Source organism: Thermobia domestica, chromosome 2 (genome assembly GCF_964235325.1).
Source record: "Thermobia domestica chromosome 2, izTheDome1.hap1.1, whole genome shotgun sequence".
Lineage (NCBI taxonomy): Eukaryota > Metazoa > Arthropoda > Insecta > Zygentoma > Lepismatidae > Thermobia > Thermobia domestica.
The window spans coordinates 382,732,650-382,758,476 of NC_137455.1; the positions used below are offsets into that span (position 1 = coordinate 382,732,650).

At 37.2% G+C, this 25,827-nt stretch overlaps 1 protein-coding gene across 4 annotated transcripts in view; it reads right to left on the reverse strand.

Annotated features, from left to right (window-relative positions):
- Abd-B (Homeobox protein abdominal B) overlaps nucleotides 1-25,827 on the reverse strand; it is a 154,835-nt gene that overhangs the window by 97,565 nt on the left and 31,443 nt on the right. For 3 of the 4 annotated variants that reach the window (XM_081749456.1, XM_081749457.1, XM_081749454.1), the window contains exon 3: nucleotides 13,402-14,163. In XM_081749456.1, coding sequence (XP_081605582.1) covers nucleotides 13,402-14,113 — 712 coding nt within the window. In that variant the 5' untranslated portion in view covers nucleotides 14,114-14,163. Of the gene's footprint in view, nucleotides 1-13,401; nucleotides 15,809-25,827 lie in introns of those variants that run through there. The other variant, XM_081749455.1, reaches the window with a different exon arrangement.

A 25,827-nucleotide genomic window follows, 5' to 3' on the forward strand; every position in this document is an offset into this window, starting at 1 on the left:
AAAAAAAAAAAGTTGATTTTTGGGTGGCAATTTTGGATTAAAGTTCCTTATATTGTCGGGATCTATTCTCAATCATACAACGAACATCTTCATACCAAGCCTAGCGGTCTGCGGCGATAGACCATCGGCTTGAAGGCCCCGGGTTGACTCCCGGAAGGGTCATGTGTATGGATTTTAACATTTGTTTTTTCGTACTGTGTCAGGGGGGGATCGTACTTGATAAAAGGATTTCAGTCTGAAAAAATGGAGAGAATATCCTCCCCGGGATACTTTCATGGGAGTAAGAAATTAGTAAAAATATAGGATATACATTTTATAGCAGGTTTAAAAATATGGTTTGGGCATCCTATTTCATTTCTGTTAATTATATTCTTCAATGGTCGAATTTTGATCATTCTTATGATATTTTCTGCTTTCAACGGAGTTCCATGAATATTATACCAAATGTTCTTTACACTTATCAAGTTCGAGAGGTTTTATGGGCCTGTAAGAAACAATTTCTGAAGATAATTCAGGTCCTAATGAATATTATTCACTAGGAAAGGGAAGTATTCCCCTCCTCTGAACATGGAAGCAGAGGGCAATTTCGCACTCTGGTCAGATCAAACATTTCCGCGTAACAAAACGAAGGTCCCCCTGTAAAACTTGTGTTATTATTAGTATCATAAATTTGCTGAAAGCAAACAATTTGAAGGGTTCGTCGATAATATCTTTGCTTCCTTTGTTGTCCGCCCGCCTTCCAAACGAAGAGGTGAATTTTACAACATGACTGCTGTATAATAAGCGAGCGATTGGTAAAATGGTAAAAGTGTGTTTTTATGTGTGTGTGTGTGTGAGAGAGAGAGAGAGAAGACAAAATTTTAGTTGCAAGATGACATACTTCAATTGCCGTTTTCGGTTCATATAGCAAAAGAATACCGCCACCAGAGAATAAAGACAAGTGTAGACCTTACCCAGTTTTCAAATTGAATAGATGGTAGTGGTAGTTCGGTTTCTTGACCTTGTAAAAATCTTCCCTGTCTTTGAGTTTGTTTGTCATCATTCCAGCCAGAAATAAAAAAAAAGAGAATTCCTCAGTTTACAGCAAGGGGAATTGGGGACAAGACATTAAGGATTATATTTCTGGAAGCTCATGTATTACGATTGTTTCATTCAATAGACAGAGGACACTTTTCTATGAAGGCTTTTCAACATGTTATCTCACAAATGGGATTTTCCTTTTGCAATCTATATGACCACCTGCAATTTCAATCTTGGCCATTCCCGCCAGCGTTTTCATTTTCGAGACACGAGACAAGACGAGACATTTCACGAGACGTCCCGTCTCGTCTCGTGTCTCGTCTCGTTTTCGAGACGGGACAAGTAGTCTGTCTCGTCTCGTGTCTCGTCTAAGAGGGTTCTGTCCCGTCTCGTGTCTCGTCTCGTTTACGAGACGAGACGAGACGAGACACGAGAAATGTCTCGTCTCGTGGCAACACTAATCATCACTGTCTCCTTTAGCCTAGTCGGCATAACCGTGGGACGTAAAACTTAAGATTTCATTTCATTTCATTTTCTTTCTTTATTTTCAAAGTATGAGAAACGAACTCCTAATAAACAATTACTACTCAAAGTCTTCGTGGGTTGTACTGCCCAAGAATTTTGTATCTAATACACCTCTAGATATATCATGAGGAACGTGCTAGAGGGTATGGTGGCAAGAAAGAGAGGGAAGGGGCGAAGGAGACTACAATTAATGGACAACATCAAAACAGAAAAATCATACTTGAAGACGAAGAGGTTAGCTAGCTGAAAACCGTGGAGCTTGGAAGCTTCTCAGTTGCGGCAAGCGACATGCCAATAATGACAGAATTCTTAAGATGAAGATGGATATATTTTGTACCCGTGAAGATGGAAACACTGCACGTATTGCGAAAGGCAGGACTTTAGATGTGTATTCTGAAGGCAATGTGATGAAGGGAGAAAAGAAAATAAAGAGACAAAGAGGAGAAAAGAAAGAAAGAAAGAGAGATAGGAAAGAGATCGATTTGGATTTGCTCATACGAATCATCTCACTTCGGAAGCTGTGACGTCATCGCTCGCAAAGACTTGTTTAATAAAAATGGACACCCCACTTGATCCCTTTCCTGGACTTTTACTCAGACGCACAGGAGCGAAATTTTGAATTGAACTCGGGTCAAACGTTCATAATCCTTTTTGACGAGTCTCGATTGCAAATGCATGTATGTACATACTATATTTATGATCTTACATATATACAGTCCGTTCCGAAGTTTTTGAGACTAAGACAAAAATAATATTTTGCTGGTAAAGTTGTGTGGTTTGTAATTTTAGTGCCAGCAAAAGTGTGATGTTGCATGAACATTCAACTCTGACGAAAGAGAAGTTGGCGACGCCGTGATAGAAAAAAAAATTGAAATGAAATCTTTAGTGTTACGTCGTACACTTAAGCCGGCTAGGCTAAAGGAGACGGTCATGATGAGAAATGAATGAGATTGTGGAATGAAGAAAGTGGGAGGAAACGGGAGAACCCCGAGAAAATCCACACATACGGTGTTTGTCCACCACAAAGTTCACTTGGTGCGAGCTGGGATCGAACGAAGACCACATACAGCAGAGATGAACGCTCTATCACTGAGTCACTGCGGCCCTTGCCATGATAGACAAGTCATTATATCAGAAATGGACAGAGTAATGAAGGATGTTGGTTCCAAATGTAAAGTCCGCTTTTCGATAGAGTCCAAGTCGTCCAGAAATAGCATCCTGGCGACACCCCTGACGCACAGGTGACGATATTGAAAGCATGTAATTTCGAATATTCCTAGCAGATAGAATATTGTTAAAATTTGAGTAGCATATTGCACCTTAGCAGCACTGCCAGACCAGCTTACGAGACGATAAAAATAATATTACTTAAAATTAGAGGCGGTTCTTGAGGGAAATCACATCGGTAAACAGTTAAATTTTATCACTAAAACCTAAGGTGAGCTTCATACAGCCTCAGAAAATTATATACATATATTAGTACTTTAGTTAAAGTTTCTCCCCTTAGCTTGGAACGACATTTCCTCTTTTTTGTTTTCTTTAACTTTTTTTTTAATTGAGGTGATTCAGTCAAGAGCTGCAATTGCTTGAAGTTATGAATTATACTTATTTGGTGTATACAGTAATTATAATAAATTGTTACGCTAGAGTAACCTATATGAAGCGTTGTAGTCAGCCAAATAGCTCAATTAAATAATCGAGTTTCAACTAAAGAGTAACCCAAAAGTCACTTTCCGCTAGAAAAACTTCATATGCAATTCTAAGAATTAAAACTATATTACAGAATTAAAATTTAAAACTATTATTGGTTCTCTTTTTTTTCAGCCAAAGATATTTCCTTACTATAAGTATCATGATTTTGGTCCACCCTGTGCATTATTCCACATTCTGCTGCTTTGTTTTCAAAAACTCAAGCAGATTCCTACACATTCTCTCATGTGGCTGGCTCAATACCAGTGGCGGCAATTGTCGCTCCACCTCATTCCATCCCCTCGAAAAACAACATATATACAGCTACAACATATCCAAAAATCACCCAAATTGGACAGACAAGGAAATGCAATGCTTCTTGTACGGTCTCCTTTTACAAATACAGTATTATAACTGAACAAAGAGCATAAGAAAATGGAAAGCCAAGGGAATTCTTAGAAATGGTAAGAAGGATTATTGTTATATGTGGAATAATTCTTAGAAATGGTAAGGATTATTGTTATATGTGGAATAATTCTTAGAAATGGTAAGAAGGATTATTGTTATATGTGGAATAATTCTTAGAAATGGTAAGGATTATTGTTATATGTGGAATAATTCTTAGAAATGGTAAGAAGGATTATTGTTATATGTGGAATAATTCTTAGAAATGGTAAGAAGGATTATTGTTATATGTGGAATAATTCTTAGAAATGGTAAGAAGGATTATTGTTGTATGTGGAATGTAAAAATCTAACACATTTATTTCAGAAGGGGGATTGAGTCCAATAGACCCCCTAAATACGCCACTGGGGGGAAGGCTGTGATATGATAGGTTGAGAAAGCGTGGCCTAAGAAAGCAAAATAATACACACGTTCACTACAGACGTTTAAAAATAAAATCGCTGCTTAACCTACATACAAAATTATCTACTCTCGCAGGCAGGGGCGTTATTTCAGACTTCGCTTGAGGGGGGTAAGAGCACCACCGACATAAGATTTTCACATTATGTACTAGTATATTAGTAGACAATCAATTAAAGCATATGCATTTCTCAAATCCTTGGGGGGGGGGCAATTGCCCTCTCCTGACTCCCCCTAAATGACGCCCCTGCTCGCAGGGGATACTTATTATTATTATTATTGGAGTGTAGAGTTTATTTATAAGCTAAGTTCTCGTTATACTTAGAAACAAATGATCTAAAAAGTAACAGCTAAGCTACGAAGAAACAAAGGTACTCAACATGAACATGTGCTTTGTATATCTACCAACTTAAAAAAAAAAAAAAAAAAAAAAAATTATTCTCTCTTTTTGAACTATAGATGCAGTCCTGTAATTATTATTATTACTTATTGCATGTGAACTTTGTTTACACGGTGATGAGAAGTCACAGTTCTTGCTCCGGTTCAACCGGAACGAAGCAAGAGAGAGAGTGGGGAAAAAAAAGAGTCACGCGCAACGCAAAGGCAAAACAAGACGAAACGTAGCCGAATCACCCAAGAAAAGAATCAAAATGAACGAATGAAAAAGCAACTGTGACAATGATGTCAGAGGAGCAGAGAAGGAAAGGGGGAAAGAGATCACAAAAGACAAGTTCCCCATCACCAGAGCAGCCACCCAAACTGTCTTTTTGTGTCCGTGAGTCAGCGATCGGGTCTGAGAAGGAAAAATATGCACCCAAACGCCATCTAGGGACAAAAATATAGACACGTCGGGCCGTGGAGGCGCATCCCAAGTCTTTTTCTGTCGCCTTGTGCAAGCGTGAATGATAATCCTCAAAATAAAAGATTAAAAAAGCAACACATTCTTAATCTCTATTCGTTAACTTGACCTTTATGCTTACATCTTGAAGAGCAAAATGATTTAGGTCAAATGATCAAGGCAATGTTGACGGGAGGGAGAGAGGGATAAAAACAGAAAACACCAATTATCAACTGTAAGGCTTTTGTAGCAAGTCCAAGAACCCGAGAATCCTTTCAAGCTGTTTTGTATGTGCGCAAAGACAATTTGTTCATCTCCAGTGGTGGTTTTAGCGGGTAGGCCGGGTAGGCACGGACCTACCTAAAAATTTTGAAAAACATATAAACGCTAAAAGATACAATGAAGAGTAAATATATTTTCCACTATTTATATTAATGGTAGATAATTATTTAACAAATAGTATAGCATCAAACACTACTGTAAATGTAATTTTCTACTGTCATTAATCAATCAAGTGTATATATGTATCCGTAAGCGAGGGAGAGGGCCTACCCAAAATTAAAATCCTGAAACCGCCCCTGTCTCGCAACATCTTATGGGTATTATGTTATCGTTGGCGATCCTAGACAAGGATCAACATATTCCACTATTAATTGTATTAACAAACTTTCAGATACAGCCTTTACATCTGCAATAATAAGTCATTTTTCGTACATTGCAAATCCCACAGCTCCCTTGTAGGCTGGTGTGGTGTAGTCAAGCGGTCTGAACAAAGGCACCGATCCTGGGGTAGCAGACGGGTCCATCCTCCTCCGCCCCAAATAAATACAGCAATCAATGTCACCTGGGTCTGTGGCGTTCGATTGATATTTGTCAGACGAAATTTATCGTGGTTCTCGACAGTGGTGGATCTAGAAGGTAAAAACTGGGGAGAGGGGGCTGCCAGAACGCAGACTATGATAGGTATATCATAAGTTTAAATAAACTTTAAAAATATATACATAAATAGTTTCAATTATTTTTGTCACTCAAACAACTGGGGGTCTATGCTCTCCCGGCCCCAGGCTAGATCCGCCACTGGTTCTCGTGTCCCAGTTAAAGTATGATCCTTTTTTTTTTTTATCAAACTCTTTTTTATATCTATATGCACACGCATTCACATTCACACCAGGCAAATGCCGGGATGGTATCTAACATACAGGTCGAAAGCCGCTCCGTTTTCCCCCAAATTCTTTCTTCCTTCCCTTTCCTTGGATAGTGTGATTGCCAAGTGACATCATCTCTCAAACGTGACGGGCTAACAGGGCCTTAAATCCTGAGAGGCCAGTAATCTAATTCCCAATTTCTAAGAACTGACCAAACTAGAAAATGGACAATTTACGGTATAAATAGACCCTACACTATTATATTTTGATCGTTCTACACATTAACGGCCAAATTAGATAAAGAAATAACCACATCAACATATTTTTTGTTTCTGTTTAATAAATCGGCCAAATCTTGTAGAACTGGTTATTTTTATTACGTAACAGTGAACAACCATCCAGGAGAGTAGCATGTATTTTGGAGACGTTTTCAAAAAGTCAGTTAGCAACACTGTCCACTCGTGTTAGTGTGTAGGAAGAACGAAACTGCAGACAATATTATTTAGCGCAATTTTAAAGGTTTGAAAACTTGTGTCTCTGCTGCTATATGAAAGCAACGTGGAAAGAGTATTTTCTCACATGATTTCAACAGGAAATGATGGGTGTGATATGGAAGTTATACAAAATAAACGTGTCTCTTTTTTAAAAGAAACAAAATTGTTAAAAAATAAATCCCACAGGACTGAAGTACAGCAAAGTGCATATAATTTTTAAAAAAATAGATACGCTTAAGCCCTTCAAAAGTCGTAGCATCACAGGGGCGCACCCACACGGGGGGTCCACCGGTCAAAACTTCATAACTCAACATACACTTTTTAAATAAAACTATACTTGTTTAACAGAGAACACTTTGATTTAGATTAAAGATTTGACCCCACTATCTGTACTATTTCTTCTCTGGTAAAAGCTATCTAGTTTTACCACTTTTCGTAAGAATATAGGTGGCAGCACATGAGAAAAACTACTTATCGTTTTCTTCGGCTGTAGAATAACACCCGTTCTATAATACATAGACATACTGTCTTTATTATTAGACCTCCCAAATTTTGAACTCTACCCAACAAAAAAACTCTGGGTGCACGTCTGTATCATCACCATCATCATCATCGTTATTATCATCACAAATTATTCAGAATCCGCCTCTCCCTCCTTTACTTTCTATCGTTGGGGCCGGTTGATATTTGTATAGGTTGGTTTTGCATGATGATCTATGCAGACGCCAACTGCAACGGATTTTCAAGACCCGGTCATGGTTCGGACCCAAGTTAACAGTATGCTCTGTCCTTCATTACCGTGGTGTTTGATAAGCACACAAAAGCCCAAAAAAATTTGTCTTCTACCACATCTCTAATAACATATTTTTAAAAATCAAATAATGCCCTAACTTGATTTTCTCCATTTTTTATTAGGTACATATAAAGTTGTAATGCATTAAATTCATAAATATTAATCCACAGTTTTCCATCTTACAATCTGGATTATTTATTTGAATTTTAACGCCTTTCTTTTCAACATCGAGATGACTACGAGACATCGACGTACACTTTAACGATGTTTACTTCCTCCGGGAATGGATTCTGGTCCTCCTGCAGGAAGCCAAAAATGTTTGAAATGAAATGAAACTTCCCACGATCATGGCCTTTAGACTAAGGGAGACAATAAAATAATTGGTGGAATGAGAAGGTGGGAGGAAACGGAAGTACCCCCAAGAAAAAGCCACGGATACGATGTCGTTCACCACAAATGTACTTGGCCGAGATCGAAGCCAGGAACCCCACACACTAGATGTACAAAAACGTTTAAAACCATTTAGACACTTAAGCGGATCCAGGGGGAGAGGAAGGTTGTCCCTCTGCCCAGTAGTACAGGCACCAACGCTGCAAAAGCCAGGTGAGAATATAAAACTAAAAATCTTTTACACTCTCCACCTCCCGGAAGTCCGCCCCTGTTTAGACTCAAGGAGAACTATTGTATAATATAGTTTTTGAATTATAAACAAAAATACTGAATAAAATTGACCTTCCAAATAAAATATATGATTTCCAACATGAAAGCAAACTGTGTACTATAGGCCTATACAAACATTCTTTTTGTAGAAATGTTAATGAACAAGCAAACAATATAGACCCTATTTTATTTTCACCTTTCACTTAAATTTATTCCCGAATGTTTCATAATTTAGACTTTTAATTGTTACCGTATTATTTTTTTTTCGGACATATATCATGTTTTAATTAACGAAATATACATTATAATTACATTTTGTGAAACAGTCGCATATATCATGTTTAAACATCTGATAAACGCAAAAAAAAACTATTTCATCACACACTTCTACACCTAGCACTCCATTTTCGACAACGACAAACACATTCAATGTTACCAGAACACAGAACAGGAACTGGAGACCACAGTTCATTATTTCTTCACATAACATATTTAATAATATTAGTTTTTGAGTTTTCTGGAGGTAATAATACAATGACCAGCTTCTATTGTATTGTGTATTAAACAATAAAAGTTATATTTGTTTATTTCTTGAAAAAATAAATTCCTTCTTTGGCTAATAGAACGGACACATATTTCAAAATTTGCCTACAATTTTATTTTTGAGTTTATCTCATGAAATATGTGCGACATCTATTGACAGAGGTTTAACATTAAAAAATTGGACGAAAGGCAATAATAATAATAATATATGGGTACTATGATCAAAGCAGGAGAACCAGTGGCGGATCTAGAAGATAAAAACTAGGAGGGGCAGCCAGCAACCAAATTAAGATAGATATATCATGAGTCTAATATAAACTTAAAAATTATATATATATATATATATATATATATATATATAGGGGTAAAAGTGTGTCTGAAAAGGTAGGGGGATACAGGACGTCACGCCGTCCCCCGTGCCCATCTTTGTCCATTGTAATTTTCTAGGAAGTAAGTAGACGCCTTAGATATTGTTTCGGAAGCGGGGGAACTGTCACTCAGGAAAATGGTGGCTTGCCCCTCCCCCACCCCGGCCCCAGGCTGAGGAGAACAGCAAATAGAAAACAAGGAAGGCACGATTTGAAACTCAGAGTGATGGGTATATGGGAAAATGAAATAATGTACTATCCCCCTTCCCCTAAAAAATGTTTTTGTAGTGTCCTGATCCTGTGGCTGCTGGTCCTAAGTAGCAAAATGATTTCCACAGTACACTTCTGGGTTCGATTCCTCGATAGTAGACTTTAATGTTATGTAATATGTAATATTCAGTGGCGGAACTAGCCCGGCGCTGGGATGTCTAGCCTCCCACCCCAGTTTTTGGAGTGACAAAAATTATTGAAGCTATTATTTGTATATTTTTGAAAGTCTATAGTCAACAAATGATATAGACTAGCTATCACAGTCTGGGTTCTAGTTGCACCCCAAGTTTTTACCTTCTAAATCCGCAGTGATAATAATGGTTAATTCAGAGTATGAAACACCAAATAAACCGAATGTTTAAGGTATTAAGAAATGAAAATGTTAATATTTTGTACTATTATTAACACAAAGACTGAAGCTAATTCTTCAATGGTTCTTCTTCATAATGACATAATAAATTTTAATTGAATATTTGAATACTAATTTACCCAAGACTTAATTGACTAAAGTGACATCTACGAGTGACTTGTTAGAGACACCTACAGACGAAACAAGCTATGTTATCATATAGGTCTTTTTTTAGCCTAGCTGGCATACACGTAGGACGTAAAACTTAAAATTTCATTTCATTTTATGTTATCATATAGGTTAGTGAATTTCCAATACATAAAACATATTGTATTCTTTGTTTTACTTACCGTGGGACGTAAAACTTAAAGATTTCATTTCATTTTCTTTGTTTTACGATCGATATAATTTGTCAACTATAACGTGACAGTATATTTGCCACTGCTTCATTGCATTAAGAAAAAAGTGTACTGTAGACAAATTAATCATGTCAGATGTAATTAAGTTCTTTCGTTCTGAACTTATTAAACTACAATTAAATACGGGAAGACCTATTCAACTACTTTTTTTTCTTTTTTGTTATATTAATAAGGGTTTGACTTTTTAAATAATAACATTGTGGTATTCCTTTATTTTGCAACTCGGTCGAAAAAGTGTAAAAGGCTTTTTCAGCCCAGTCATCCTGAATGTCGTTTTCCTGGGTTTTCCTCATTCACACCGGACAAATGATGGCGTGGTACCTAACTTATGGGTCCCAGGCTGCTTCCTTCCTTCCCCAATCCTTTCTTCCCTTCATTTCCTCGGATAGTTGTCATGTCGCCGAGGGACGTCATCCCTCATACGTTACAGGCTAATAGGCCAAAGATGCCGAAAGCCCAGAAATCTAATTACTAAACCTTTTTATTTTCCAACTGATCATATTATAAATTTATGACATGATATCCGCGTGCTTAATAACTTATAACAAATCAACACGTGAATTTCGTGGGTAGTATATGCACTTTTGCCGGAAAGTCTATCTGCCAATTTATATACACGAAAGATCATCTACTAAAATACAGCAACGCGTTACGTAATGTTCTATCCCACCCAGAATTGTCATGTGTTTAAACATAGCCAATTCCTGAATTAAATAATCCCTTTCCAAGCTTCACGACTGAAAACTTGTCATAAGAATTTTCGTTTTAAATATTTCGTCTTTATTAAAAGAAGAACAAGAAAAAAAAAGATACTTGTTAATATTGAAAACAAGCTCATTCGCACATCTACTGGTCGTGAGCCAATAGGAACAGACACACTTCTAAATTTCGCCCTCATTGTTTGTTTTCGTGTCCTCAATTCACACCAGAGGGCACTAGTTACGTGAAACTTGCCTGCAGTGATATCTGTGAACGAACACCACTTTGTTAAATACAATTTCAAAAGTAGTAAAGGCACCAATATACGAATAAGAATATATGAATTCGTTGTATATGGAACAAAAATCGTTACTATTCAATTGCCAACATAAGAAAAGGTAATAGGAGTCCCATTGTTTCATGAACTGAGACATATCACGAAAAAATACAGCTCTAAACAAAGGAAAGAAATTTTGGAAAATAAAATATGACGTTTCTTTTAAATATATCATTAATTTTGAAATTATCTAGACAACATCAAGGCGTAGTTAAGTAAAGTGACATCTATGAGCAATTTGTTATAGACACCTACGGGCGAAACAAATTATGTCATCTTCTTTTTAAATAATTATTGAATTTTGAAAAACCTTCAATTATTGAATTTATACCAATAACATCAAAATTAACTCTATAATATTGGTTATATATTTACACTCTGCATTGTTATTTCTTTTTAATGTTTCTTAATGTTTAACTATTGCTGTAGAGTAATGTTCACAAACGTATTAAGATTTAGTGCCGTAGGATTCGAATACAGGACCATTTTACCACAAACCTTATAATGGAGGAACTTATATTTATATCAAAGATTCCTTTAACATTTAGTTGCAATACACAATACGAAAGCCTAAACCGTAAGATATATTCAATAAAATTTGATACAAATTTCACGGGACTCAATATAAATCAAATTTCAATTTGAAACATGTATGTCGTATGGTACATGCTGTTACGTACAACAGGGCAAAAATTTGGTTTCGTTTCCACTGACACATTGATATGGATACATTTAGCATGTGTGTGTGTGTGTGTGTGTCTAGAGGGAGCATGTAAAACATGATTTCCCTTATCTTTGCACACAGTTAAATCAAGAAATTATACATTCTTAAAAGAGACGAACTATATAGTATTTCAGATAAACTGTTTCAGTTTGCAGTTTTCAAGGATTAACGCAGAGTACTACATTCATGGAGAAAAAAATGGTGAATGTAAAAACAACGAAAATAAATGGGTGTATTTTGTTTCAAAGAATACGTAAAAACAGTTTCAATGGGAAACAATCCTAATTCAATTAATATTGTATATTATTGGAGACGTAATACTTTGATATTAAATAATTTGTATATTAGAATAGGACATAGTTTACGGAACCAATTATATGACTAAATGAAATCGAATTTAAAATTGGCCTATTTTTTTTTTTTTTTTAAAGGTTTTATGTCCCTAAAATTAGACTGGCTTTAAAGTCCTTCTAGCCAGCAATGTTTAGTCATGAGGGCCAGAATTTTACTTGTATATGTATAGATCATACAATGAATATGCAATAAAAATAAATAATGTACATTCTTTAAAATGATAACAATAGTTTCTTAACAATCTGGCTACACTGTTAAAGCAAAATAGATGTAGGCTATATTTTAGTTTATTTGATATAACATACAATGCCACCAATTAAATTTTCATAAATAATTGTTTCATCTGTAAAATTTTCATTTTACAAAAAGAATTTCAAATTATTCTGAAAGGAAGAAAAATAAAGAACCACCCACTTTTATTAAGATAACCGAAAATTGACCTTGAAAAAAAAAGCCCGCTAAACAGTTAAGAGCGCGGCTTCGCTCAATGGACCCATCAGCTGTTTCGCTTTTTCGAGGACTTTGTAGGACCCTTCGGGCTTCTGCGGGGGGAGAGAGAAGAAAAAGGTAGGTAGGTAAGAGCGCTTATAACAACTCTTCCAACGGGGTAACGAATTTCCAGACCACACCCGTGGCTTTCTGAAATATTGAGCACACCAAACTCACTTTCGAGACACGCGACACGTGGTTGAAGTCTATTTTCTTTATTATAAAATTTAAGAAAAATATTAAATCAGTTTTTGATGTATAAATAGTAACTAAAAATTATTTTTGAGTTTGTGAGAAAACATCACAAGAGTTGAACAAACGACGAAAAGTCAGACAGGTCTGCAGAAGGTAGTGCGCCGACGTATTACCAGATGGAGTGGGGATGAAATGAATTCTTGTCAAGCGAAATGGTGGTGGTGTACATTCCTGGACGAGCATTTTATGGCAGCCAAAAAAAAAGAAAAGAAAAAGAAAGAAAGATACAAAAAACACTAAAGAAAAATCACACAGACAGAATAGAAGCGAAAGTTTCCTCCTGAAAAAAAGTCAAGCAAAAATCTTTAGCGGATTTTAAAATTAGCGAAACTACAGTAAACAGTACTAAAATAACATGAAAATTAAGCCATTTACATAAAATTAAATTATTAATTAATTTAAAATTTATTTACCGTTAATTTTACGTGATTTGATGAATAAATAATGTTATATTTTGACACGCTGAAATTAGAACTATGTGAAAATAATTTTTGCAAGTACACTTTACGTAACAAACGTTAAAATATGAATAAATTTCGTGGAGAAAAAAAATCGTGCTTACTTACCTGGAGGTGGATACGGCGTAGAAGGTACTGGTTCGGGCCCCGTGTAATTCCTCAGTCCGTAACTGTCGTGAGGAAACCCCGCTGTCTCCATAGCTGTCCTACTCCTGTCGTCAGTGGGGAGATAAGGAACGGGTTGTGTATGTCCATCAACATGGCTGGGAACGCGACCAGTATATGGGGAATAATTACACCACGACTGTGCCGCAAATGGCTGGCAAGAATCAGTGGTCATTGTACTAGGGCCGGCCGGGTATTTGTAATCATTTGGCCAGAACGGCAAAGCAGCCGCCGCAGCGGCAGCCGCTGCCGTTTTTCTGTCCGTCCTTCCGTCCGAAAGATTATAGTAAGTTGGTGTCATACCCTCTCGGCACAGGCCAGGGTTGTACTGGGGTTCGAATGCCGCTGCCGTAGCTGCTGCGGTGTGGTTTTCCGTAGGATAATTCCAAGGCTGAGTCCCGTGGGAATGCCTGATGACACCTGCTGTCGTTTCCACTGGGCAGTCCGCCGGATGGCTGTAAGAGACCGCTAACGAGGTGGCCACCCTCTTCGCTGGGATATGCAAGGGCCCTGCGGATGCAACTGATGAAGTCTGGGAAGGCGGTGGTGCAGTGACAACTTCAAGACTAGGCCTTACAACGTTTGTGGTCGTCGTTGATGCAGCTCCGGCAGCCGTATTTATTGGTGTTTCTTCATATAAGCTGCCGTTCATCATTGCCCACCACGTCACCCCTGTAGAAGTCCCTGTAGCGAATGCTCCGGCAGCTGCACCACCGTTGGCCGATGGGGCAGCCGAAAGCGATGCATCATCGTGCACCGTCGCGGCCACCGTGTTTTCGTCAATGTTGGTAATTTTGGTTCACCAAAAGTAACCACCAACAACAATGACAATTCCCAACAGCATGGCCAATGTAGCAACAATCCACGAGCAGCACCAATTGTTAACAATCATTGTTGACAACACCACATATATCACAGCGACAAAGAATGAAAAATGGAAAAAAATAAACAGGAATATTCATTCGGGATTTTGCCAGAAAGACCAGGTCAAGGTTTTGTTTCAAATTACGGGAATTAAATTAAATTTAAAATGCCATGGGATGTGGGAACACGTGAACGTGAAGTGTATAATATGTGTGTATTACGTTACATTGTATACACATATACCATACACAGAGGGGGGAAAATAAATTATTTAAAAGAAAACACAGCCGTAGGTGACGATAAGTTTGGACGTAGGTGAGGTAGGTAGGATGAAATAATTTTGTTATAAAAAAAAGAGAGAGAGAGAGAACAGAGAAAGACCCCTATTAGTTGCACTTGTCAACACTGTTTGCAGATCTATTTTGTTTTAGTAACCACCAAAAAGAGAAAACAGCCACTTAAAAATCACTAATTGTTACTTAAATATATGTTTATAATGAAAGGCAACTCAAACCCCAGTACCACTCACTTTTTTATTATAATTAAAATATTATTTCTTTATGACTAAATCAGAATTTCACGGCCACAATGCATGGAAACACTGTTACACTGTCACCAGCCACTAGTGTATATTTTTCTTTGCTGTACAAAAAAGGGGGTGTGTTCACAGCGGGGGGAGGGGGCAATATAAAACACTGGTCGTCTCAGATGTCACTTAACAGAAAGAAGATAATTAGATCATCGGTTAAAATTGTTGACAGTTGTAGCCAATGACCATCAGTAGAAATACTAAAATAATAGCGTCAGAACAACAGATCACTTGTTCAATAGGAATCCACTACACAAATACACTCTCACTTTTTTGTTGTTGTTGGTAACGAAAAACTGTCATTGAATCCTTTTTTTGTTCTTGTTTGTCTTTGTTTTCTATTGTTTATCCTTCTTGTTATTGTTCGCTACGTAACGCCTTAATACGAATATTGTAGAACGTCCACCCGGTCCGCGCCCGAAAAGAAACAATACGTGTTATCAGGAAAAGCAGCGGTTTTATGCGCTCGCAACCTCGATAAACACGAAACCGAGCTTTGAGCTAACACTCTGTTCGCTTAGCGCAAGTTCTTCTCCTCGCGTACTGTGCTAGGACTCATACACTCTGGTTCGCCTCACTGTTTGATTGACGGGATACTCCAGTGGAGATTGCGCGCAAGGCGAATCCACGCCTCGGATTGGACAAGGCGATCACGTGGTCCCGCTCCCAGATCTATTAATCCGCTGTTTTGCCGGCAAAGACTTTTAACTTCTCGCTTCGGGAACATGAACACGTCTGCACGGATAACTCCTTACATATATGCATGAATTATAGATAGACATATATTTGAATACTTCTTTTTTCTTTTTAACTTTAGATCTGGTAGCTATAGATGCAGTATTAGAATTCGGACAATGATGCTTCCTTGTTCAGCGCAGTGCAAACTCGCGCAGTTCCCCCTGATTCCACAGAATCCTTTGCTGTGTATATCCTTTGGATGGTTCTCCCCTGATGAAATTTACGATTCATTTTCTCAGTTACATCGCAATGTCACGCGAATTAAATACTAAAATTAAGACATTTGTCTGTTATATTTCTTTACTTATACAAATACCAACTTCATCTTATTTTATATTTTTTAGATCTCGAAAAAGAAAACGAAAAAGATTTGCTCACGCGAACTTCCGAGAGGCAAGGACCATTAGCAGACGAATTTTTGGTTTGTGTCGGAGCTCATGCTGCCCCCTAGCGTTAAACGCTGACAACAAACTTCTCATACAAGTGGAAGAATACCACTAGCGCCAGCATGAGTGGAGCGGCAGATACGCGAAACTCTAGAACAACAGCAAAAGCAAGTGATGTGATGTGCTCTCTGAATCAGCTGTTGAACAAAAAAAGAAGTTTTATTTAACTCATCAGCTGTTTTTTCGGAAAGAAAGGATTGCAAACTCAATAACAAATTTTGTAATCTAAATTTCATTAACAGTCTGCGGAGCTGTTAATCACAAAACAGTTAACGATTAGGGAGAAACATTGTTCCACGAAAGTCATAAAATTACTTTATTGTTTCCAATCCAGAAACAAGCATTCCCTCATTCAAATTGACATAAAATCCAGTCTGTTGGTATTCACGATCTAACACATTCAACTGTAGAACAGGGAATGTTTAGAAAGCCGACAAATCTATTATTGAATTCGGCTGAACTTTTTCCAAGAAAACTGCTTCAAGTTTGTTCAAAGAAGTTTAGTTCTCCTATTAAAAGTATTGGCAAAGAAAATTGATTCTTTCCTTCTTGATATGAATTCTTAAAATGTAATGGTATATTGTAAATTTTAAACAGTGGCGGCTCGCTGACGTGAAAGGGTGAGGGATTAAAAATTGTATAGCCAAAACTTCTACTGTATAAAGTTTTACTAAATTTACAGAGAAGAATAACTACTTAACTCTTCTTTTAAAAACAACAATTCTAATGTGAAATTTAATATATTGAAAAAAAAAACAATTAACCAGAGAATATGCATCTCTGTTTAACTTATTCCATGTAAGGTAAGGATGTTGAGCTTTGCAGAGATGCGTAAGTGGCCAAGATTTTTTGAACAAAAGTGTTCAAGTACGTTTTAGGTCAATTTGTTTAAATATCTAATACCATCCAGAGCTATGGAATCCCACTCCAATCGTGCTCAACCTGGGTTACCAGTAATACTTTCACCCCTTGTTTATTCAAATTTCTTCTCTCCAAGGGAAAACTTCTGAAATTATTGTTGTCTTATATATCAGTTGATAGACAAGATCACTAACCTTTAATGACCCTGCAGACCCGGGTTCGTTCCTGGTAGGGACTCATGTACTTCGCAATCCACGCTAAGATGTAGGTTCATGTTTCAAACAGCTTCGGTGCTGAAGAAAGGTGTTAAGAGGCCTAATCACTGCGAAATTAAAATATCGCTAATTTTGTAGTAATTATGTGATATCTTCAAGTAGATAAAAGATAATCGAAATGTGGAACAAGAGCGCGACAAACAATATTATTTTGCATGAGGTAGCGTTATCACGAGTCACGTAGTAGCCTTCCGTTTGCAGCCATTTAAAAACGCGAAAATAAATGCCGATTTTCTAAATGGCTGGGAATCGAAAGCAGATAAGTGAGTCGTGGTAACAATATCGTGTGTAAATTAATATTGTTTAGCGAGCAGCGTAACGTAAATCGAACGAAGATAAAGCGAAGTGGAAATCTTTCCTTACGTACAACTGTCCAATAGGCCTGTGCGATCTACGTGTAACAGGGCATACATCAATCCAGGTGTTCACCCAGAAATTTTTGATGGGACGGGTGCAAGCTTTGAGGTTTGGGGTGTCCAAGACTACAAGCGGGAAATATTCAGCACCCGAAAAGGCGATAAGCAATTGAAGAGCTCAATTCCAAAAGAGCCTAAGTCAAAAAAGTAAGTTTTTCAGAAGACGATATTTTTATGTGCGTTTCTATCATTCTATTTCCGTAAAAGAAAAGTAATCTTTAGCTAAAAAAAAATTGTAATTGCCTACGTTTCGTAAGATAACGGTGAAATTATCATCTATAGTATGAGCTTTTTAAGCGTTTGTAGGCATGCGTCAGAAAATAACTTCAGAGAATACAGTTGACTAAGGATATTTTGGAAAACAACGCAATTTTCTTTTGCCTACAATCAATTTGATTTATGGGGGTTTGGCATGAAACACTGTTCAATATACGAAGATGCTGAAAAGGAACTTAATAGAAACAATATCTCAAAATTGACAAAAAATTGACTTAGGCTCTTTTGGAATCTACCCCTTCAATTGTAAAATATTTCGACCTATATTTTTAGAAAAATAATGATAGAACTAGACAAGGGCGCCGATTCTCTGCAAATTGGGGGAGGGGGAATTGAGATGCCGAAGATTGAGGATTTTAAGACAAATTGCACTCAAATTATGCCAAATATTGTATATTCATAAATACAACAGGTATAACAATACGTGTATTTTTACTTGTATTTCAACATCTTAGGGCAGAATGTACTTTCAATTGATACACAAGCTATTTAAGAAAAGTAAGAAGAAATATAAAAATTTTAATTGCTTTGCTGTTGATATACGTTGCTGTTTTGTGTTAAAAATAGAGATTCGTTGTCATAGCAATAAAGTATCAATATAATTCCGGAACCATCTTATAAAAAGCTGCAAGCATACATAATCTTTGAGGTGTGTATTTATTATAGTAATTACGTGCCATAATAAAAAGGAAAATAGTAAATGCAATATGAAATGTGTTATGGTGCTTTTAGTAGCCTAGTTTAGATATAAATGTAACTGAGGAGCTTTATATAAGTGTCACCTTACAGGGGGGCCCACATGAGCTTTGGGGGCCCGGCCCCCCAGGATCGGCGCCCTTGGAACTAGATCGTTTTTATAAGAGAAAGAGTACAGTAAGTGTGAAATCAAATTTTCATCCTACATCAATCATTTCCCTGTTAAACACGTATAGTGTTATTGAAAAAGTGAACAAATTTATATTGAGTTAGGAAGTTTTTAGGAGTCCTGACCCGCTCGACCCCCGTGGGTGCGACCCTGCTGTTTAACGTCCCGCGATTATGCCCTTTAGACTAAGAGAGACGATGGCTAAGGCAAATGAAGGATAATGATAGAATTGAAGGCATGAGAATGTGGGAGGAAACGGGAGTATCCCGAGAAAACCCACGAACACGTTGCCCGGGGATGAAATCAAGGACCCACACACCACAGGTAAGCGCTCTATTACTGAGCTACCAAGCTCCCCTTATGTTATTAGAATTTGTGTAATTTTTAAATTAATAAACTGCACAATTCATCTATCCTTGTTTGAGATTCTTAAGTATATCTAATGTATGACACCGCAATTCATTCGAATTTATTTTTATTTTTTGTGTCCGGTTTGGACTAATGTTCAATCTAAGACACTAGCGGATTCAGAAGGGTTATTTTGTGGAGGGGAACGGGTCTCCTCCTGGACAATTAAAGTAGGCTTGAAATAGGCAGTTTTAAATCAAATCAAATTAAAATTTTGAAATATTTTTCATATAGGCCTATAAAGACTCTTTGGGGGTAATCTCACGCAGTGCCCTCCCCGTGGATCCATCAGTAATCTAAGAGGACTAAAAGGTCACAACTCGAGGCCCACTTGTCGATGTAGTCCGTTGATCATAGTTTGAGAAACGCTTGTATAAAGGATTTTGAAGCTTTCGTTGTCTTGGTTTAGCAAGGTACATACTTACACGACACGCTATCATCTTACTACGAGATTAGAAGTCGAAAGACGCCGGGGGACTGTTAGACGCTGGAAGAACTTGGGAATCACAATACGCTGTGAGAAGACAACGAAGGGAAATCACATTGCTTCTTTCTTTCCCGTCTCATCTTCGATTATTCGTCAGTGTGTAAGGGGAGAAAGAGACAGGGAGGGACATCTATGGGTGAGAAAACGAAGTATTTGCTCCTCTCAAAGCAAGACAAAAGAAGTCTTGAATTATTCATTTGCATGGAAAAAAATAAAAGACAGTTGCATTATATTATTATGTAATATTTGATACAGGGTTATTATTATGCAATATTCGTGTTTGAGTGGGTATTCAGATATCGGGACCTTGTAAACACTGCCTGAATTAGCTATAGGCGTATCCCACTCTCCTGGCATTTGTAAGAAAAGGGAAGACAAGTATATCCCTAGCATATTCATTAATACTCAGGGATGTAGTATACATATGTGGAATGTTCTAACATTTCTTAACAAATGAAAAACTATGTAACTGTTCATGGACATTTCTTTAATAAACTGCAAAATCAAACAAATTAAAATTTTAATATTACCTGCGTGTGTCCATGGAGTTTGGTTGGATTAGAATTTAGCGTCCGACCGATACTATATGAGACGTGTATCTACAGCTTTAGAATAGGTTTCGAATCACATGGGCTTCCACCGGAAACCGAACCTGTATCTCCCGTACCCGAAGATATATTTCTTCGCGGTTTAATGTCTATTTCAGCTCAGAGGTTATATGAGACATTGATCTACTTCTTAAAGATGGAATCCGATCACATAAGTTCTCATCGGGGATTGAACTATGGTCTACTGTACCAAAACAAGCATAGATCTAATGTTAATATAAGATCGAGAGTGTAGAGCACTGTTGCTTGGAAAACTTTCAGTGGAAAAGAGCTTCGGGAAGGCCAAGGAGACGAGGTGGTAGTATAGAAAGAGGATAAATGAAAATCCCAGATTTGAGATTCCCAGAACTTACAGGTTACAACTGTCGTCGTCGATGCAAGTGGTTTAGGTTCGAAAAATCAAATGAAATCTTTGAGATTAACGTCCTACGATTATGCCCTTTAGACTAGGAGATGCGAATGATTAAGGCAAGTGAATGATGCTGGAAGACTTAGTGGAATGAAATGTTGGAGAAAACGGGAGTACCCCGAAGAAACCCACGGACACGATGTTGTCCACCACAAACTTATTTGTCCGTGGCTCGAACCAGGGACTTTCCCTAGTAAACGCTCTACCACTAAGCCACCGTGTCCCCAGGTCTAGGTTTGATTCCCATAGGAGTACACATATAATTCCACGTTTATCTGTAGGTTCATTTTCCATATATCCTTCGCACGCGAAAGTAACGTTAAATTTTAAAAACTATCCAGTTAACAATCCTAATTATTTGATTAGATTTAATTGCTACTCGGTGGCAGAGGAGGTTATTAGGATGCAAAACTACGATCTTCCAAGGGCTTTTGCTTAACAAAGCTTAATATATAAGTATTAAGAGACGGATGACAGTTACTCCCATATATCCCTTCCCCCTAATCGCTGCAACTGCTCTTTGGTGTTGAAACTTCTTAGGGCACATAATGTGAGTAAGTTTCTTTAAAGTCTTTGTACAGGGTGATCCAAAAAAAGGTATACTGTACCATACTGATCAAGTCATTGCATTTTATATAATTTCTTATTGTTATTCATCAGGTGGACTTAGTTTCTTTATTATTTGTTCTTATGATAATATCTTTTTACTTATATCTTAAGCTCGGCGGAGCCGAAGCAAATAAATCTATAAGCTAGAATGTCATACTTGATCAATGCATGGGTGTATGCCTATTTTTGAGCCACCCTGTATATACAAATGAAATCGTCTTTGTATGTCATCTTTCCACGACAAAACGGCCGAGCTGTTTGAAGTAAGTTTTTGAGCACACCAATTGCATCGAACTAAGTCTTTGCCATTTCACTTTGATAGTTGATCTTCAAATTGTCCATTGAATACGAGAAACCAAATACTAACCACCTAGGATGTTAGATAACTCACATGACATACTTGTAATAAACGGTTGTAGACTCCATGGTATATTCTGTTCATATATAGCCTATTTTCTTTTTATTTATTTTGTCTAGTAAACTTCACTATTCTCTGCGCGAAGAACAGTTATTTTGTTAGTTATATATATAATAATACTTAAGCCAACTCAAAATGCACCACTTTTAGGTTGTACCAAATTAGTATTAGTATCAGGGAAATGGTATAGTTAAGGGTATTATTATTCTACCAAGTTTAGAAATGCCATGATAAATTTCTGCCACTTTTCCCAGTTTGTATATACCTTTCCATTGATCCCTCCCAGAGTCAAGAACGTCATATCTAGGGAGCACATTTCCCTTTTACCTTTCGAAATTTGAGATTAAATTGATCTAAATAACAACAATACCCAACTATGTGAGGTATATACCCTCTCATACCTCAAGTATGTGAGGTTTAACCTCACCAATATTTATTAATATAACCAAAAAAAGTTAAACTGAAAAAAACGTTACAGTTTATCCTAAAAAATGTAACCTCAGTACATATGAGATATGGAATATGGATACCCAATATTGCTAAACTAGCCGTTAATGTAAAGATCTTAACGAATTAATTCCATTAACGAGCTCGGAACTTGATCCTAGTAACATTACATTCTTATAAGACCCCTTATAATGATCCAAATAACATTCCATTCTTATGAGGCCCTCTAGCGTGTTCCTAATAACATTACATTCTTATGAAGTCCTATAGCGTGATCCCAATAACATTACATTCTTATGAGGCTTAAAAGCGTGATTCTAATAACATTACATTCTTATGAGGCTCAAAAGCGTGATTCTAATAACATTACATTCTTATGAGGCTCCCTAGCGTGATTCTAATAACATTACATTCTTATAAGGCCCCCTAGTATGATCCTGATAAAAAATTACATTCTTACAGGATTCTCTAGCGTGATCCTAATAACATTACATTCTTATAAAGCTCTGTGGCATGATTCTAATCACATTCCGTTCTTATGTGACTCCCTAGCGTGATCATAATAACATTGCATTCTTACAAGACCCCCTAGTATGATCCTAATAATATTACATTCTTATAAGGCCCTCTAGCGTGATCCTAACAACATTACCTTCTTATAAGGCCCTCTAGCGTGATCCTAATAGCATTACTTTTTGTAAGGTGTCCTAGCGTGATTCTAATAACATTACATTTTTATAAGGCCCTTAGTATGATCCTAATAACATTACATTCTTACAGGGTCCTCTAGCGTGATCCTAATAACATTACAATCTTATAAGACCCTCTAGCGTGATTCTAATAACATTACATTCTTACGAGGCTCCATAGCGTGATTCCAATAACATTACATTCTTATGAGGCCCCTAGCGTGATTCTAATAACATTACATTCTTATGAGGCTCCATAGCGTGATCCTAATAACATTACACTCTTATAAGACCCCTTATAATGATCCAAATAACATTACATTCTTATAAGATCCCGTAGTATGATCCTAACAACATTACCTTCTTATAAGGCCCTCTAGCGTGATCTTAAAAACATTACATTTTTATAAGGTACCTTAGCATGATCCTAATAACTCTCGAGCTAAGTTTAACCTAATTTGATAGGATCAATCGTGCTCCGATTAAGCTAAATTTCGGATAAATAGGGAACAAAGGTTTTTTATATGTTTTCAGCTGAACAGACGTAGTTGAGTTGATTTTGGGTTTAACGTCCCGTTCAGCAGCGGGACTATATGAGACGTGAACCTACTGATTAACGTGGAATCCGAACCATATGAGCTCCCGCCGGGAATCGAACCCGGGTCTCCCACGTCAAAGGCGCGTACGGTAACCGCTTAGCCACGGAAGAACTCCTGCTCAAAAACTAACTTTAAAACTGAACATTGCTGAATTAAAACCTTAAGACTAAAACTATAAGGTTTAATTCGGCTTGTAAAAAAAATGTATATAATACTAATTTTTGCTTAAGATTAAGTAAATGCTTATCAACAGCAATTCGGTTAATCGGGATTTCTTTAAACGAGACAGTAAAAAGAGCTTACCCAAGGGGGGGGGGGGTTCTACCGTGCCCGGATCCTTTCAAAACTTTGTACTTCGACAGACATTTGTACACTTTGTCAATAAAACTATACTCGCTTAGCAGGGAAATGGTTGATGTAGCATGAAAACCGATCTTACACCTCATCCATATTCTTTCTCTTATAAAAGCAATCTAGTTCTATCATTTTCTTCTGAAAATACAGATGGAAGCATTTTACAGTTACACAGAGAAATATCCGTTCTCCGGACAGCGGTATATTGTACAAATATAAGGTATCCTCTTGCTTACTATAGAAATCAGTACGGAGAATACGTTATCCATATGCTACATAGGCACTGCCCTTAGATGTTACATACTGCCGTTGTAGGATGTCTGACATCTGTTTCCCGTATATCACATGCATATACTTATGTTACCTTCGTCAGCTATATGTTATATACGTCCATTTGTATGTGAGATCCTGACCGCCTACATTGTTTCATACGGAAAGTACGTATAGATGGAACACTTATACAGAAAGTATTATAAAACATTCGTTTTCAGTTATACGTCTGTTGTACGTTAAGTCCAAAAACTACAGGAATTACGCAGGTAACCTATCTTTTTAAGTACGCCCCTACATTTTTTTTCCTCAGTGTACTTATCGTCTTTTCGGGTGCAGACTAATATCCTTCAATACTACATTGACGTAGTGGCTTGTAGTATTAGGGATGCGCACGAGACAAGATTTGTGGCTGTCTCGTCTCGAAAATGTGCTGTAAAAGTGATGTCTCGACTCGAAAAATGTATATTTTACTATTGGAAAAGCCGCGTCTCGACTCGAATTTTGTCAGGAAAATCCTGTCTCGACTCGACTCGTGCGCATCCCTATGTAGTATTGTACCCCTCCCAACAAAAATTTCTATGTGCGCGCTCGGACTGTAGCCAAGGGCGCCCATGTTGTGGTTTCCAAGGGGGAGGGCAAGTATAAGCGACATTTCAAATATAGTTTCAAATTTTGATGTAACTATTCTAAAAATTATATTGGTTTTTCGATATTCCGAAGTACAATTTCCTCTAGGGAACTAGCGCCCCACCTTCCCCTCCCCCCGATGGGCGCCCTTGACTATAGTATAAGTAAATTAAATGACCTTATTATTGTTATTACATTTTCTATGCATTTTGAATTTTTACGGTAATCTTCAAGAACTTCCAGTTGCTTATATTGCGTGTGAGTGCGTAAATGTGTAATGAACATTGAGTAATGACGTAACAGAGTTGCTTTACTTAATAAATAATAGATGGGTATTACAGATAATTATTATGCAGGGAAAACAGTGCATTTTCATGGTTAGTTACCATATATTGTCCCACGTTTCTCCTCCAAGGCTGTATTCTCTTAACAACGGCTAATGATTACGTAATTTGAAAAATAAAACAAGAGAACTAAAGAACATGGGTCATCCTATGTTGTAATTGTTCACATGTGAAATTTCCGCAATTCACGTACTACTACGCTGCTTCCAAAACATAATGAGAATCGAGTTCTATGTTGTAAATTTTGAAGAATAAGCAACTTTATTGTTCGGTATTTACAGAGGCTAAGACCTTAACTTTTTTTTTTTTTTTTTTTTTTTTGAAAGAAAGAATTTAAGGTGACTTCATCAGCACTTTCATCGCCTGAAAATGGCAGCACGCTTTCCATATACAGTGGACCCACGGGTTACAAACTTCTCCCGATCTGTAACGTTGTACGTAGACCGAATTTCTCCCCCCCCCCTCCCATTGAAATTAATGCAAATACAATTAATCTGTCAAGTTCCGGATTTAGGATTGATGGGGCCCTAAGCTATTGAAAGGAGCCCTTTATAGCTTTCTTTTTCAATGACAAAATGATGCCATTTTTAAAGTTTGAATATATGCTGCTATATGCTAATGTATGGGCCTAATGAATATTTAAATGTAACCAAGAATCAATTACAAGCAGGGCTGGGAAACGGGGGCTCCATTATAAGCGTGACTAGATTACAGGGGCGTCATTACAAGTGGGACAGAGAAATAGAGCATATTACTTGCTTCTTAAA